Source organism: Dreissena polymorpha, chromosome 4 (genome assembly GCF_020536995.1).
Source record: "Dreissena polymorpha isolate Duluth1 chromosome 4, UMN_Dpol_1.0, whole genome shotgun sequence".
Taxonomy (NCBI): domain Eukaryota; kingdom Metazoa; phylum Mollusca; class Bivalvia; order Myida; family Dreissenidae; genus Dreissena; species Dreissena polymorpha.
The window spans coordinates 113,547,397-113,561,142 of NC_068358.1; the positions used below are offsets into that span (position 1 = coordinate 113,547,397).

Here is a 13,746-nt window from a genome sequence, read left to right on the forward strand (position 1 = left end):
GCTATAAAGGAACCATGTTGGTCTGTACCCAAGCTTTGGCCTGACTGCAACTTACCCAGAAATTGGAGGTTTAGAAAACAACACACACACACATGTTAAACTATACAAGATGGTATTTTGCACACAATAACCTTGAAGGTCATGCTTGGAGATTCAAAGGCAAATACAAACTAGGCGTAAGCATTCTTGAGTTATCATCCGGAAACCATTTTACTATTTCGAGTCACTGTGACCTTGACCTTTGACCTAGTGACATGAAAATCAATAGGGGTCATCTGCCAGTCATGATCAATGTACCTATGAAGTTTCATGATCCTAGGCGTAAGCGTTCTTGAGTTATCATCCGGAAACCATTTAACTGTTTCGAGTCACTGTGACCTTGACCTTTGACCTAGTGACCTGAAAATCAATGGGGGTCATCTGCCAGTCATGATCAATGTACCTATGAAGTTTCATGATCCTAGGCCTAAGCATTCTTGAGTTATCATCCGGAAACCATTTTACTATTTCGAGTCACTGTGACCTTGACCTTTGACCTAGTGACCTGAAAATCAATAGGGGTCATCTGCCAGTCATGATCAATGTACATATGAAGTTTCATGATCCTCGGCCTAAGCGTTCTTGAGTGATCATCCAGAAACCATCTGGTGGACGGACGGACGGACCGACCGACATGTGCAAAACAATATACCCCCTCTTCTTCGAAGGGGGGCATAAATAAATTGTCAACATGGTAAGTCAGCGTCTAAGCAGGATGTGTGGGTAGCACTGTTAATGAAAGCTTGAGTTTTCACAATTGTTTCCTTATTATTTTATTTAGAAATTAATATTTAATTTTACACAAAACAATTACACATTTGAAGATAGGTTTAACAAGGGACAAAATTGTCACAAAACCAGGTTTTCAATGTGAAAAAAAGTCAGATAAAGGGAGACAACTAAAACTGAACTGATTTAATCAGTTTAGTTTTAGTTGTCTCCCTTTATCTGATAATTGTTTATAATTAACCCCATTTGTATCAAAATAAATATATTTTTAGTTGTGGTGACCTTGACCTTGGAATTATTGACGTAATTCTTTCGTGTCACACACTGTCCCATGATGGTGAACAAATATGCCAAATGATTTTAAAATCTCACAATGAATGACATAGATATGGCCTGAACAAGCTCGTTTATGGCCATTTTTGACCTTTGAACTCAATGTGTGACCTTGACCTTGGAGATATCGGCGTAATTCTTTCGCGCGACACACCTTCTAATGATGGTGAACAAATGTGCCAAATGATTTTTAAATCTGACAATGAACGACAAAGTTATGGCCCGGACAAGCTCATTTATAGCCATTTTTGACCTTTGAACTCAAATTGTGACCTTGACCTTAGAGATATCGACATAATTCTTTCGCGCGACACACCGTCTAATGATGGTGAACAAATGTGCCAAATGATTTTAAAATCTCACAATGAACGACAAAGTTATGGCCCGGACAAGCTTGTTCCGCCCGCCAGCCCGCCCGCCCGCCGACATTCGCCAATCTAACCTAATAACAATACAACATGTATACTGTTAGGTTTGTACAATAATTATTTTATCAAAGTCTTGTATAAAAAAGCACACAAAATGTTCTTAAAAGCTTTAACAATACGTAACTCTGCATTGATTTAAATGTATAAACAAGTTCACATGGTAAACGCCTTGACAGTTTATTTTTACAATTTCAATGGCCATTGACACACTCTGGTGTCAACACTTTTACATCCAGGCAACTATTCTGCATCATCACCTTGGTGACAAGCGTCTGACCTTGACCAACATGGAAAGTGTCCCTGATCATTATGGCGGCCTGTTTCCAATGGTGACGGGAATCAAGCGTATTCACTACAGTGTCCTTGTCCAAGATAATTTCAAACCAATACACCAGTGCTGAAATCTTCCCATTTGCAATGACCTCTGTTGACCTTTCCACATTGAGGTCAAGGATTTCTGGACCAGTTTCAATGGTGATATTGGCAAAGTCCAAGCTTGCTAATTCAATGACTTCAGTCAGTTTGGAGTAGTTAAGAGTTGTAAGGTCAATGTTCAAATGATTTTGCATCTGGAAAAAAATTAAGATCATGGATAATCAATTGACTCCGCTTACTTCATGAGGTTAGTTTGTAATAATTTGGGTCATTATTATCATTTGTAATTTGCGTCACAGTATATAAGATAGTGGTGTATGGTATTTACTGTACATAACATTTACACAAGCAAGAGGCAGTTTTTGAAAATGTCATCTGCAAAAACCACGACATGCTCCCATAGGACATGAGTGCCCCTAGTGTCAAGACAGCACAGGCTTACCTTGGACATCACTGTACGCACATGCATTAAATCCCGGTTTCACAGAGCAATGCTCCTATGTCCCATACATCTCTTACCTGGAACACGTTGATAAACTCTGCAATCTGGTAGTCCAGTGTGGCCTCATCGCCAGTGACGTGACTCAGACACTCTAGCTCCTGAGATTCTATGAACAGACCCTGGACTCTCAAATGACCCGGGAACACATGGCCATTAGGGGCTAAGTTGGTGATGCTGAAAGTTTAAACTATGCAATATTTTATTGGTGGTGAAATAGTTTATTCTTATTTGTTGTTTTAAATTAGAACATTCATCAAAGCAATTAAATGTTTTTTGACAAGAAAGATGTCAATCCCGGTGTCACATAGATTAATAATACTCAGTTTCAATTCAAAACAGGGTTATTACATTCTGATCAACATAATAATGTATCAAATTCTTGAACATCTATAACCATAAAAATTCTTCTGAACAAGGCCGATGATTATGTGTGTAAGACAATGTTTTGATTTTTATACTCTTAACTGACTCATCACAGCCATTATTTTCTGCCATACAGAAAACTAAATACATGATTAGCTAATGTAGCATGTTTACATATCACTGCCACTTATCGATCAACTTATCCCTAAATATGGTAGAAAGAATGTCACTTCTCTCTGACATTTTGGACTACAATGCTCTCTGGACTACACTTACACTTATGCTTTAAGTGTCTTCTCAGATTAGCCTGTGCAGTCAGTACAGGCTAATCACGGATGACACTTTCTGCCTAGACTGGCTTGTCATTTAGAAGAGATTTTCTATGAACCAAAAATTACAAAAAAGTGGAAAGTGTTGTCCCTGAATAGCATGTGCCGACTGCACAGGATAAAGTGGGACGAACCTTAACACACATGCATTAAGTGCACTTCTTCTCAGACTTATCTTACATATGATACACGTGGTTCTCAGACTTCACTTACATGATACACATGGTTCTCAGACTTCACTTACATATGATACACATGGTTCTCAGACTTCACTAACATATGATACACATGGTTCTCAGACTTCACTTACATATGATACACATGGTTCTCAGACTTCACTTACATATGATACACGTGGTTCTCAGACTTCACTAACATATGATACACATGGTTCTCAGACTTCACTTACATATGATACACAAGGTTTGCAGACTTCACTTACATATGATACACGTGGTTCTCAGACTTCACTTACATATGATACACGTGGTTCTCAGACTTCACTTACATATGATACACGTGGTTATAAGACTTCACTAACATATGATACACGTGGTTCTCAGACTTCACTTACATATGATACACGTGGTTCTCAGACTTCACTTACATATGATACACGTGGTTCTCAGACTTTACTTACATTTGATACACGTAGTTCTCAGACTTCACTTACATATGATACACGTGGTTCTCAGACTTCACTTACATATGATACACATGGTTCTCAGACTTTACTTACATATGATACACATGGTTCTCAGACTTCACTTACATATGATGCACGTGGTTCTCAGACTTTACTTACATATGATACACATGGTTCTCAGACTTCACTTACATATGATGCACGTGGTTCTCAGTCTTCACTTGCATATGATACACGTGGTTCTCAGACTTCACTTACATATGATACACAAGGTTTGCAGACTTCACTTACATATGATACACGTGGTTCTCAGACTTCACTAACATATGATACACTTGGTTCTCAGACTTCACTTACATATGATACACATGGTTCTCAGACTTCACTTACATATGATACACATGGTTATCAGACTTCACTTACATATGATACACGTGGTCTTCCAGAGCCTGTTGTCTCAGGGCCCCACATGGATCCACAACCTCACTAAACACGATGTCCGCTTTCAAGTCAAGGTCACTCAGGTCTGACATTTCCAATAGAGTAATCACCCCTGATTGGCAACCATTCAAGGCTGCAACCTGGTGAAGAGCGTCAAAATGTTCATCTGATGTAGCCATGGTAACAGACTTAAAACCCATTTTCGCTGCCTGAATTCCGAGAAATGACAGCCTGGGTGTTATATATAAAATTGATGGATTGTTAGATGACGGTGATGACTGTATTTGTGAAAGGGCGCGTTGCAAGGCACGGCAATACTGACTGTTGAGGTGTATATCATTGATGTACTGAATCTCAACGCTGTCTGTCACACACGTCATTTTCCTGTTTGACGCCCGGTCCTTCACAAGCTGCTCAGCTGCCGCTGTGGCTGGGTCAATAGAGCACTTGGACATGTCAAACAGCATGTCTGCACCCTCCATATCAGATGATATGTCAGTGGACACCTGTTGCTCACCAATATCACACATGCTTGTTTCATCAGCTGTGTTGTAAGTTACAGAAGAATCATTCACAGTACCTTCTGATAATTCATCTGCACATACATTCACTGTAGTATGACCTGCACCTACAGAAAAAGATGTCAGTTCTTCCGCTTGATGACAATGATCGGTTTTTGAGGTGGAAATGTCACAATTCATACCAGAAGTTGTACAAAATTCACGCATCTCCTCTTCAGAAACCTTTCTCTTTCTGAAGGGCAAAGTTTGTTGGCTGCACTCCTTGACAGATGAACCAACACTTGCAGGGCTGTATCTATGTGAACTCACTGCTCCACTGCTTTGGCAATCAAAATCAAGGTCACTATGCCCTTTCTGTGACCTTGCATGCTCATTATGGTCATTTTCTCCATGCAGCTCTCTGGATTCCTTTTCCGGGGATGTAGCACAGGGAATATTTATTATAGGCTGACTTATCACGTTCGGTCGCTCAGCACAAAGAATATCACATTTTGTTAGGAGAAAGCAGTCAAGCTCAAAGTGGAAGGTTGTCTGCAACCTATCTTTTCTCTTGACATGGAATTTGTTTGTGTCTTAAAAAAGAAAGAACCTCAATTTTAATATTTAAAATAAATATATAACTAAACACTAACACTAATGGAGTGATAAAAAATAATTAAAATATGGCAAAAATAAAACTTGCAACAATACTTTTATTAATATTTGAACAACTGAAATTTGCAACCAAACGTCCACCAAAATAATTAATTTTATAAAAGAAATTTTTTAAATTAACAGTGTTGACATCAAACTCTATTCTTTAATAAAAGGTGAAAGTATCAACGCACCTCCATTTCGTGCTGATACTGGGAATATTGCCTGCTCCCAGCAACTCTGAGAGTCAGCAGCTGTTGCTATAGTGATGGTGTCATCAAGATGAAGGTCAAACCAGACTGCCAGTGCATCAACCCGACCTGGTTTGCGGACAAACAACTCTTGAACCCAGTCTCTTCCTTTGTTGAATGATTCTAGCTCCTGAAAAATGAATAGTTTTTTACTGAAAACTTAATGTTGAAATCCTGGGTCAACTAGAATGATAGATTTTAGTATAACAAAAAGCCCAGTGAAAACCAGTTTTTTCATTTCACCGGCAAGTCACGAGGAACTTTTTACGCACTTTTTTTTTTAAGGGACAAATAACTTCTGTTGGCTGTGAAAAAGCTAATCAGGCCAACAATTAACATTGAAGTGATTTAGTGATTGAAAACTGTTAACCCTTTACCACTAATAAACGCACTGTGACTTGTTTGTAGTCCCTTAGCAAATCAAGTTTTCAAAGCTTCATTTTCAACCCTTAGATACTGATGAGCAGCAAATAGCATGAAACCTGAACGGACTGTAAGTTGCTTGCAAGCTGTTTCTGGTTTTATGCTGGTTGCACATAGCCATGTTCACTTTGAACTACACATACACAGAGGTTGCAGAAGCTGACCCGGAGCAGCTCGGCAATGTTGGTGAGTATCCTGTACCCCCCTGGGATCCTGGCAAGGTTCTCTGTCGTGTAGGGCTCCTCCGCCACTCGCCCCACACAGCTGAACATGCTCACACCGGACAGGTCTAGGTGCTGCAGCACTGGAAACAGCAGTCTTGAACAGAAAGAAAACTGGTGTCTCCTTTTATTGTTTCTATTTAAGCCTGGATCTGGGAAGACAGGGCTCAATGCCTGTGAGTAGTGTTTTCCCTGATAAGCATATGCAGTCTGCACAGGCTAATCAGGGACACCACTTTCAGCCTAGACTTGATTTTTTGTCAAGAAGAAAATTCCTTGAACAGAAAATTCCATACAAGCGGAAAGTGTGTTCCCAGATAAGCGGATGTGTACTGTACTGGCTAATCTGGGTTAACAGTTTGACCCTTTTCCACTTAGATACATATTTTTACGCATTTGTAGTCCCTTAGAAAGTTAAATTCAATTAAAGACCTTTCTTACTGTATTCAACTTTTAAAGGCTTCATTTCCGACCCTAAGATACTGATGAGCAGCAAACAGCATGAAACCTGAACAGACTGAGTTACTCGCAGGCTGTTCTGGTTTTAAGCTGTTTGCACAGAGCAATTTTCACTTTGCTTCCGAGTGGGAAAGGGTAAACACGTGCATTAAACTCTGTGTTTCAAATGAGAGGCTCAAATAAATCTGGTGTTTTGTTTCAATCGTTTGCACTCTTTTCCCTTCATTATCAAATGTTGGCATTTATACTTGCTAGAGACTAATGAGACAAACCATAAATGGCTCTGATTAAAGGTTACTGTAGCATTTATGAGAAGAACTCAAGTTTTGATATTGCTATAGTTTCAATGACTGTCAATTTATAATTGTTCATGATTTTTACATACAGAAAATAACAACTTATTATTCCCTCTGTCTCATAGCTAGTATGACAGTATTTTAGTACCTGCTTTTACTTCGAATGGCTTCACATTCAATTCCGCACACGTAAACTGTGGCTCCGCATGGAATAACTGTTCCAGTCTGTTAAATGCAGTACCAATATTAACTGACAAATTTATTTTTAATAAACAAACCCTTATATTAAAATTGTATCAATGTTTGCAATATACATGTACATAACTATGGAATAAGCATAAACTGTAAATTTTATAACACGTGAGAAAGCTTACAAGACATATAACTATGAAACGTTTTGCTTGATTTTACAAATAAACATTGAAATATATATATAATATTAATATTTTTATATTGAGATATTGTAGGGATTATTATTCCAAAACTCATTTAAGGCAAGGTTAATATCATAGAATCGCAAAAACTTACAGGACTGGTAGAAATTAGATTTTTCCACGCATGTATCATAGTAGAGACAATGTGTTCCCCAAACAATCCAGCATCAAACGTCTCTGTGACAACCAATTTAACTCTGCAAATCATTACGTTTATTAAATAACATGTTATGACACACACATATAGGTTTTAAGATTTGAAGCGATCCAACAATTTTGAAATTGTACTTCAAAAGAAGTATAACACTTTATAAGTAGATTCATAGTTCCCTAAGAGGCAAATGAAAAAAATCAAACAACATCTGTTAAAGATTATTTTGGTTGTTGTTCTGTGTTGTTGATTAATTTTTCATATTATTTGCTTGTTGTTGAGTTTTTTACTAGTCCTTATTTTATTGAAAACATTAAATGGTCACAGTTCAAATATTCTTATCCAGTTCAAAATGTCCAACCTTGAGGGGAGATCATCAGGTACAGTGAGAGCCGTAGAGTGTTTATGCAAAAGAGTTATCTCCTCCTGTGCCCCATTTGCTCCCAGCACATCAAAGGCTACATCGTACATAGCACGGGAACCGTCACATGCAGTTATTTGCTGGGCACCAGCAGAGTGACACATCAAACTACAAGTATATATTATAAGCTATACTATATTATTTAGCATCCTGCTTAAACAAGAGAATAATGAAGTCCATGGCATAGTCTTGTGACATTACCATATATGCAAAGACTCAGACAATCAAAAATAATATGATGCATGCTAAAATTGCATCAGTTATAAGGAATGAGTGTTAAGTGTTTTGGTCAGTATTTTTGTTCGCAAGAAATCATTTCTACTGAGTTCTTTATTCACTTTACTAAGAACGGAGATAAAAACTATTTGGTTGCAGTGACGTACATATCTCTATAAAATTTAGTTTCTATAATAGGTCATTAAATTTGAATATTATTACCTCAATATACCAGTGCCTGTTCCAATGTCTAAAACTGTACTGTAGCCTGACTTCACTGCTTTCTGAATTGCAAACCTGCAACATTAATAAACTCTGTGCTTAAACAAGTATATGTCACAATAGATGGATACCAAGATAAACATAATGTCTATTTAATTAGATAACCTTAAGACTGAACACGTTTGAGGTGCTCAAGTTTATTAAATAGCTTAAAATACTATAAGCCAATCTAAGAGTTATACATTAATCTATTTAAACTTTTTCAAAGAAAAACTGATATTAGCAATTTTTAACCTGTAAGACATGTTTCTTTTCTTGTCATTGAGCATGGCAAAGTGCCACCTTTCCACGAGATGGCTACAGATGTTCTCCAGGTTGTCCCGTGCAGCCAGGTTGTGTGGGCTAATCATCAGTGATTTCCTGATGTACGCAGCTGCTTCCTGTATGTAGCCCAATCTAACCAATAAATAAGGCCATAATAATTGTAAACAATTATTTAAAGGATAATTAAGATAATTACAATAATAATTAATAACAAAAATAGCAAAATCCTAGTGCTTTTTCTCTAAGGCATGTAAAAATAATAATCTCGCACAATGTGCTTGTTAATTACATACAACAGACAATTCTTTCTTCTTCTATTTCAATATTGGTAAAGATACAGCAATTTGTTAACCTCAATTGCACAAGTTGCGATTTAAGTCAAAATGCTTTATGCTCATGTGGAAATCATTTGTTTAGCCTCTAAAGCAAATGCTTACCAGGTTCAGGAGTTTTGATGCAAGTTAGTTAAATCAAATCTTACTTGCTTAATTCACATTTTATATGTTGTATTAAAAATGAAAGAAATAATCATTCAATCTTATAACTCAGTGATTATATTGTGTAAACGACAAATTGATGAAGGAGACATATACATACATATAATTGGTCAGTACAAATTTTCTTGAACAAGTACACAATAATTGTAGGGGTGTGTTGTGTTGCTTCGAAACACATGTCAAGGAGTTGACCAAGAAACAGCACTTGTACAATCTTTTGAAAGTTGGAGTACCCCACCTTCCAAGCCTTACATTTTGGTTGTCCCAGGCATAAAAACTTGATATCCTGCTTTTATTTCAGTAATGTACAGGCAACATGAAAAATATTGGTTACATGTTTTCAAATTAATGTTAAAATACAGAAAAAAGAAATGTTTTATACTGCATTCTTTGGTTTAAAGCTTAATAAAAAATTGTAAAACTTAAATATTTTTTTTTAAATCAGTTTTAAAAGAAAACAAATCTGAATGGGTCCTTTAAAAGAAGTGTCTGGTAAACTTTTGTTGATTTAGGTAATAAACAAGTTTTTAGTTGCTGGTGGGCGTAGATAACTGAATTTTGGCATTGTATTACAAATAGTCACCAAATTTATGTTGAGTCTTGTATGTCTTGTGTATTAGATAACAAAGTGCATGAAGATAATTGGATGAAAAAGTGACTTCCATAGTTGTGAAATGGAGGCAAGACTGCAATTTTTGGATGTAATTTAAGTCCTGATGTCCAAAAACTAACATCTGGACAGCCCAGACAGATACACAGACGGTTGGTGTGACTTCTATATGACCACTCCTTTGAACAGTTATAATCCTTAGCCGAGATATTTTTATTTTAATCAGCATCCTATATTGTTTTAAAAAGTATGGTAGGTTCTTTTTGAGTTGTGGGCATGCCTAGATATCCAGTTAAATCCCTTGATAGAATGTTCAGACATGATGCAGTTGCAGTTTGTTACAGAAAAAATATTTGACACTGTCACCATCGTTTTGCTGATCAAAAGGGCAACAAAAACAGGTAAATATTGTATTTCATCATAACTCAATATTACCTCCTTTATGTATTGATCATATAGTGTTTTCAACAAACACAAAATCGTTAATTTATGGGAATTGTCCGTGCTACACTGTCTGTTGACATTTTTCACAAGAAATTAAACTTCCCTGCAATGTCAAATTTAAGGCTATTTATAGCATGCAAATCTTTATATTGGAACAGCCAGGGTTAGGGTAAATCAATTGCTCATGAAGAACTGTAATTTTCAAGATGGCGTTTTGACACTATCAACACAATCAGTTATTTTGATGTTAACAGACGATCAACATTTGAAAGAAAAGAACCAAATATAAAGACCAAAGGTTAATAATTATGTTTATAATGATGCAAGGTCATATATTTATAAAATATTTTCAGATGTAAAATCTTATAAAAATTATGAAAAGAAATAGATAAGGATTCATGGAAATATATTAATAAAATATTTTTAATACAACATATTTTGTGAAAATTACCCATGACTCAAGAAGAATATAGCATTTAGAAAGGTTGTTTTTTTGTTCAGTCTTGGGTTCTTTTCTAGTTGAGGGTATAGAGATCGCATGACATCACTTGATACAATGTTCAGACAACTGCAGTTTGTTACAGATAAAAAGTTTTAACACAGTCACCATCCTTTTGCTGATTAAAAAGCAACATTAGTGATTCTTACAACACAAAATATTTTATTTATGAGCATTTTCCATGCTATATCATCTGTTGAAATTTTCTCACAAGAAATTTACCTCCCCTGCAAACAAGTAATATAATTTCTACATTAATGCAAACAATGCAGCAATAAACGATTCACAATCAAAGATTCATTTAATTACTGTTAACTCCATGTTAAAACCTGCAATAACATCAAATACAAGCATAGTTAACCTGGTATAGAGACATCACATTAGAAAAGGGAGAGTACTTGATTGCAATAGGCAAACAAAAATTCAAAAATTCAATTCACTACACATATTTATACAAACTGAAACAGTACTTAAACTTTTTAATAAAATTATATTTACAATCAAACAAGTTTCTGTTTTATCATTCATTCTTCACCTGAGCAACATTGACACATAAAGTGCCCTAGAATTGCAAAAACACAAAGGCTTTTTCGCCTATTTTTGCATTGTGCGCACAGTTTTTAAACAAGATTGTTTCATGCAACATTTTTGGAGAATTGGGGAAAAAGTAAAAGTATTTTCTTTAATATAAATCACATATGTTATGTTTATTGAGTCATGGGTAATTTTCCTAAAGTTATAAATATATGACTATGAATCATAATAAACATAATTATTAACGGTAAACCTTTGGTCTTTATATTTGGCTTTTTTTCAAATGTTAATCGTCTGTAATAATAATAAATAATCGATTATGTTGATGGTGTCAAACTACCATCTTGAAAATAGGTTTATTGTTGAGCCATGCATTCTGATTGGCTATTCCAATTGCATACTGTAAATAGTAGTGCTGCAACAATATACCGCTATATCGGTATATATCGCAATACGCAATCCGCATATTGTATTGCGATACGATTTTCATCATACCGGTACGAAAATTTTACAAAAAATCATTCACATTTCGTCCAGAAAAGCCATCCGAAATAATGATAACAAGGTAAACAAAACAAAGCAGTGTAAATATTTTTTTCGTAAAATTAGCATTCTGAAAGTGTATTATACGGAGTAGCGTTGTTACATCGGAGCATTCGTTCGATGCTTTTGAACAGATTATCGTTGAATTAATTGCGCACAGCTATAAATGTTTCGTTCAGTTCTGAATTGAGCATTATTAAATTTGTTATCCGAATTTCGGAAATACGCTTCCAAATTTTAATGCTTATGCAACAATAAAAAATTCTAGCGTCAAATAACAAGTGTTTTATCCTTTGTCTCAAAAGCGCGCGAAAATTATACAGACATGTAGAACGTCGCATGGAAAGTATGGGTGTATTTTGTGTTGTATAAAAACGGGAACATCACGCCAGGTGAATTACACGTGTTCAGTGGAAAAAAACGCCCCGGTTGGACGTTATTTCATCACATCTTTAAATAGTAACAAATGCCAAAATGTATTTGATACTTAAGAAAATTCGCAAATGTTTGTGTTTCTTGTTATTCTTGAACACATTTATAGTGAATATATACCAGAATTTGCTTTAAAACTGGAATATACGGGATTATCGGGTAATTGGCAAGTTATAATTTTGGTACAAGTTAGCAATATATTGCGATATATTGCAATGCGGGTTTTTGAACTGACAATATATTGCAATACGGTTTTTGGCGTATTGTTGCAGCACTAGTAAATAGCCTTAAAACTGACAGTGCAGGGGAGGTTAATTTCTTTTGAAAAAACAGACAATGTAGCATGGAAAATACTCATAAATAAATGATTTTTTGTTATTAAGGAACACTATATGAACAATTTATAAACAAGGAAATAGTTGACAAGAGCTGTGATGAATAACAATCTTGACCTGTTTTTATCCCAATTTTGATCAGCAAAATGATGGTGACCTGGTCAAAACATTTTTCCGTAACGACTGCATAATATGGGAACATTCTATAAGTTACTTCACGTTATCTCTATAACCACAACTCTAAAAGAACACACGACTCAACAAAACACTACCATACATGAAAGTGTTGTGTTAACACAAGGGCAGTTGTCTGCCTCACTTTTTTCCTCATTTTGATTGTGTATTTATTTACAAGCGAGTAATGTGAGACATAATACTTTAAGGCATTGCATGTGATGTCATCACAAAAGCTAAGTTCTTAATGTGAACAAAGTGATCGAAATAATGAGACACTCAATATAAGGAAATCGTAGGATATACACTAATTACCTAAAAAGCTGTGCGCCAATATTGTTAAGAACAACATCATGGTTTGGATACAATTCACAGGCCTGATCATATCCCTTGAACAGATCCTCCAGTCTGTTTTCCTGTTCTAACTGTTCAAACCATTCCTTGGAGGCCAGAGCAAACTCCTGATACACATCTGCAGCATTCTCTGATTTTAGTTTCAGAAACAGCAAGAAATTAGCGAATGCGCGGCCATAATTTTGTGCTGTCAAACAATTCCTTGCGTTGGAAATGGAAATCTGTGCTATTTTCTCGACGTTAGACATGTTAATGATTAATGACAGAGTACAGAAAAGATGTTAACCAAGACGTTCTTTAAGTTAAATATTTTCAGTTATTGTTGTGTTTGTTGTTGTTGTTGTTGTTGTTGTTGTTTAATTACTGAAAAAAGTCAAAGGTCGTGTAGATCGCTGAAGGGATAAAAGCACTAAGTTTTTGTTACATGTTTATTCTTCGTATTTCACCGTAAATAATTTCCGATAATTATGAATTCTCCATCACTATTTCCAAACTTTAGATTCAGCCCACATTTTCGTTCCATTTAGATGGCTAAACAAAAAGTATGCATTAATGATTAGAATATTC

General features: G+C 35.7%; 1 protein-coding gene across 1 annotated transcript; it reads right to left on the reverse strand.

Moving 5' to 3' along the window:
• Positions 1-1,569: 1,569 nt before the first annotated feature.
• LOC127879663 (protein arginine N-methyltransferase 9-like) lies at positions 1,570-13,519 on the reverse strand. Its single transcript, XM_052426637.1, has 11 exons — positions 13,141-13,519; positions 8,728-8,889; positions 8,434-8,508; positions 7,936-8,103; positions 7,518-7,620; positions 7,138-7,214; positions 6,157-6,331; positions 5,534-5,720; positions 4,168-5,278; positions 2,424-2,580; positions 1,570-2,098 (listed from the first exon to the last, which is right to left on the reverse strand). Exons 1-11 carry the CDS (start codon positions 13,425-13,427, stop codon positions 1,721-1,723), a joined length of 2,880 nt encoding a protein of 959 aa, XP_052282597.1. The 5' UTR covers positions 13,428-13,519; the 3' UTR covers positions 1,570-1,720.
• Between the last annotated feature and the right edge of the window lie 227 nt (positions 13,520-13,746).

What these genes read in the sequence shown, in the direction of transcription:
- LOC127879663 (XM_052426637.1), bottom strand. Translation starts at nt 13,427, where the DNA reads ATGTCTAACGTCGAGAAAATAGCACAGATTTCCATTTCCAACGCAAGG. An exon ending in ATCTAATTTCTACCAGTCCT is followed by an intron (nt 7,215 to 7,517) that starts GTAAGTTTTTGC and finishes TGCATTTAACAG; the next exon opens with ACTGGAACAGTTATTCCATG. An exon ending in GAAGACCACGTGTATCATAT is followed by an intron (nt 2,581 to 4,167) that starts GTAAGTGAAGTC and finishes TTAAACTTTCAG; the next exon opens with CATCACCAACTTAGCCCCTA.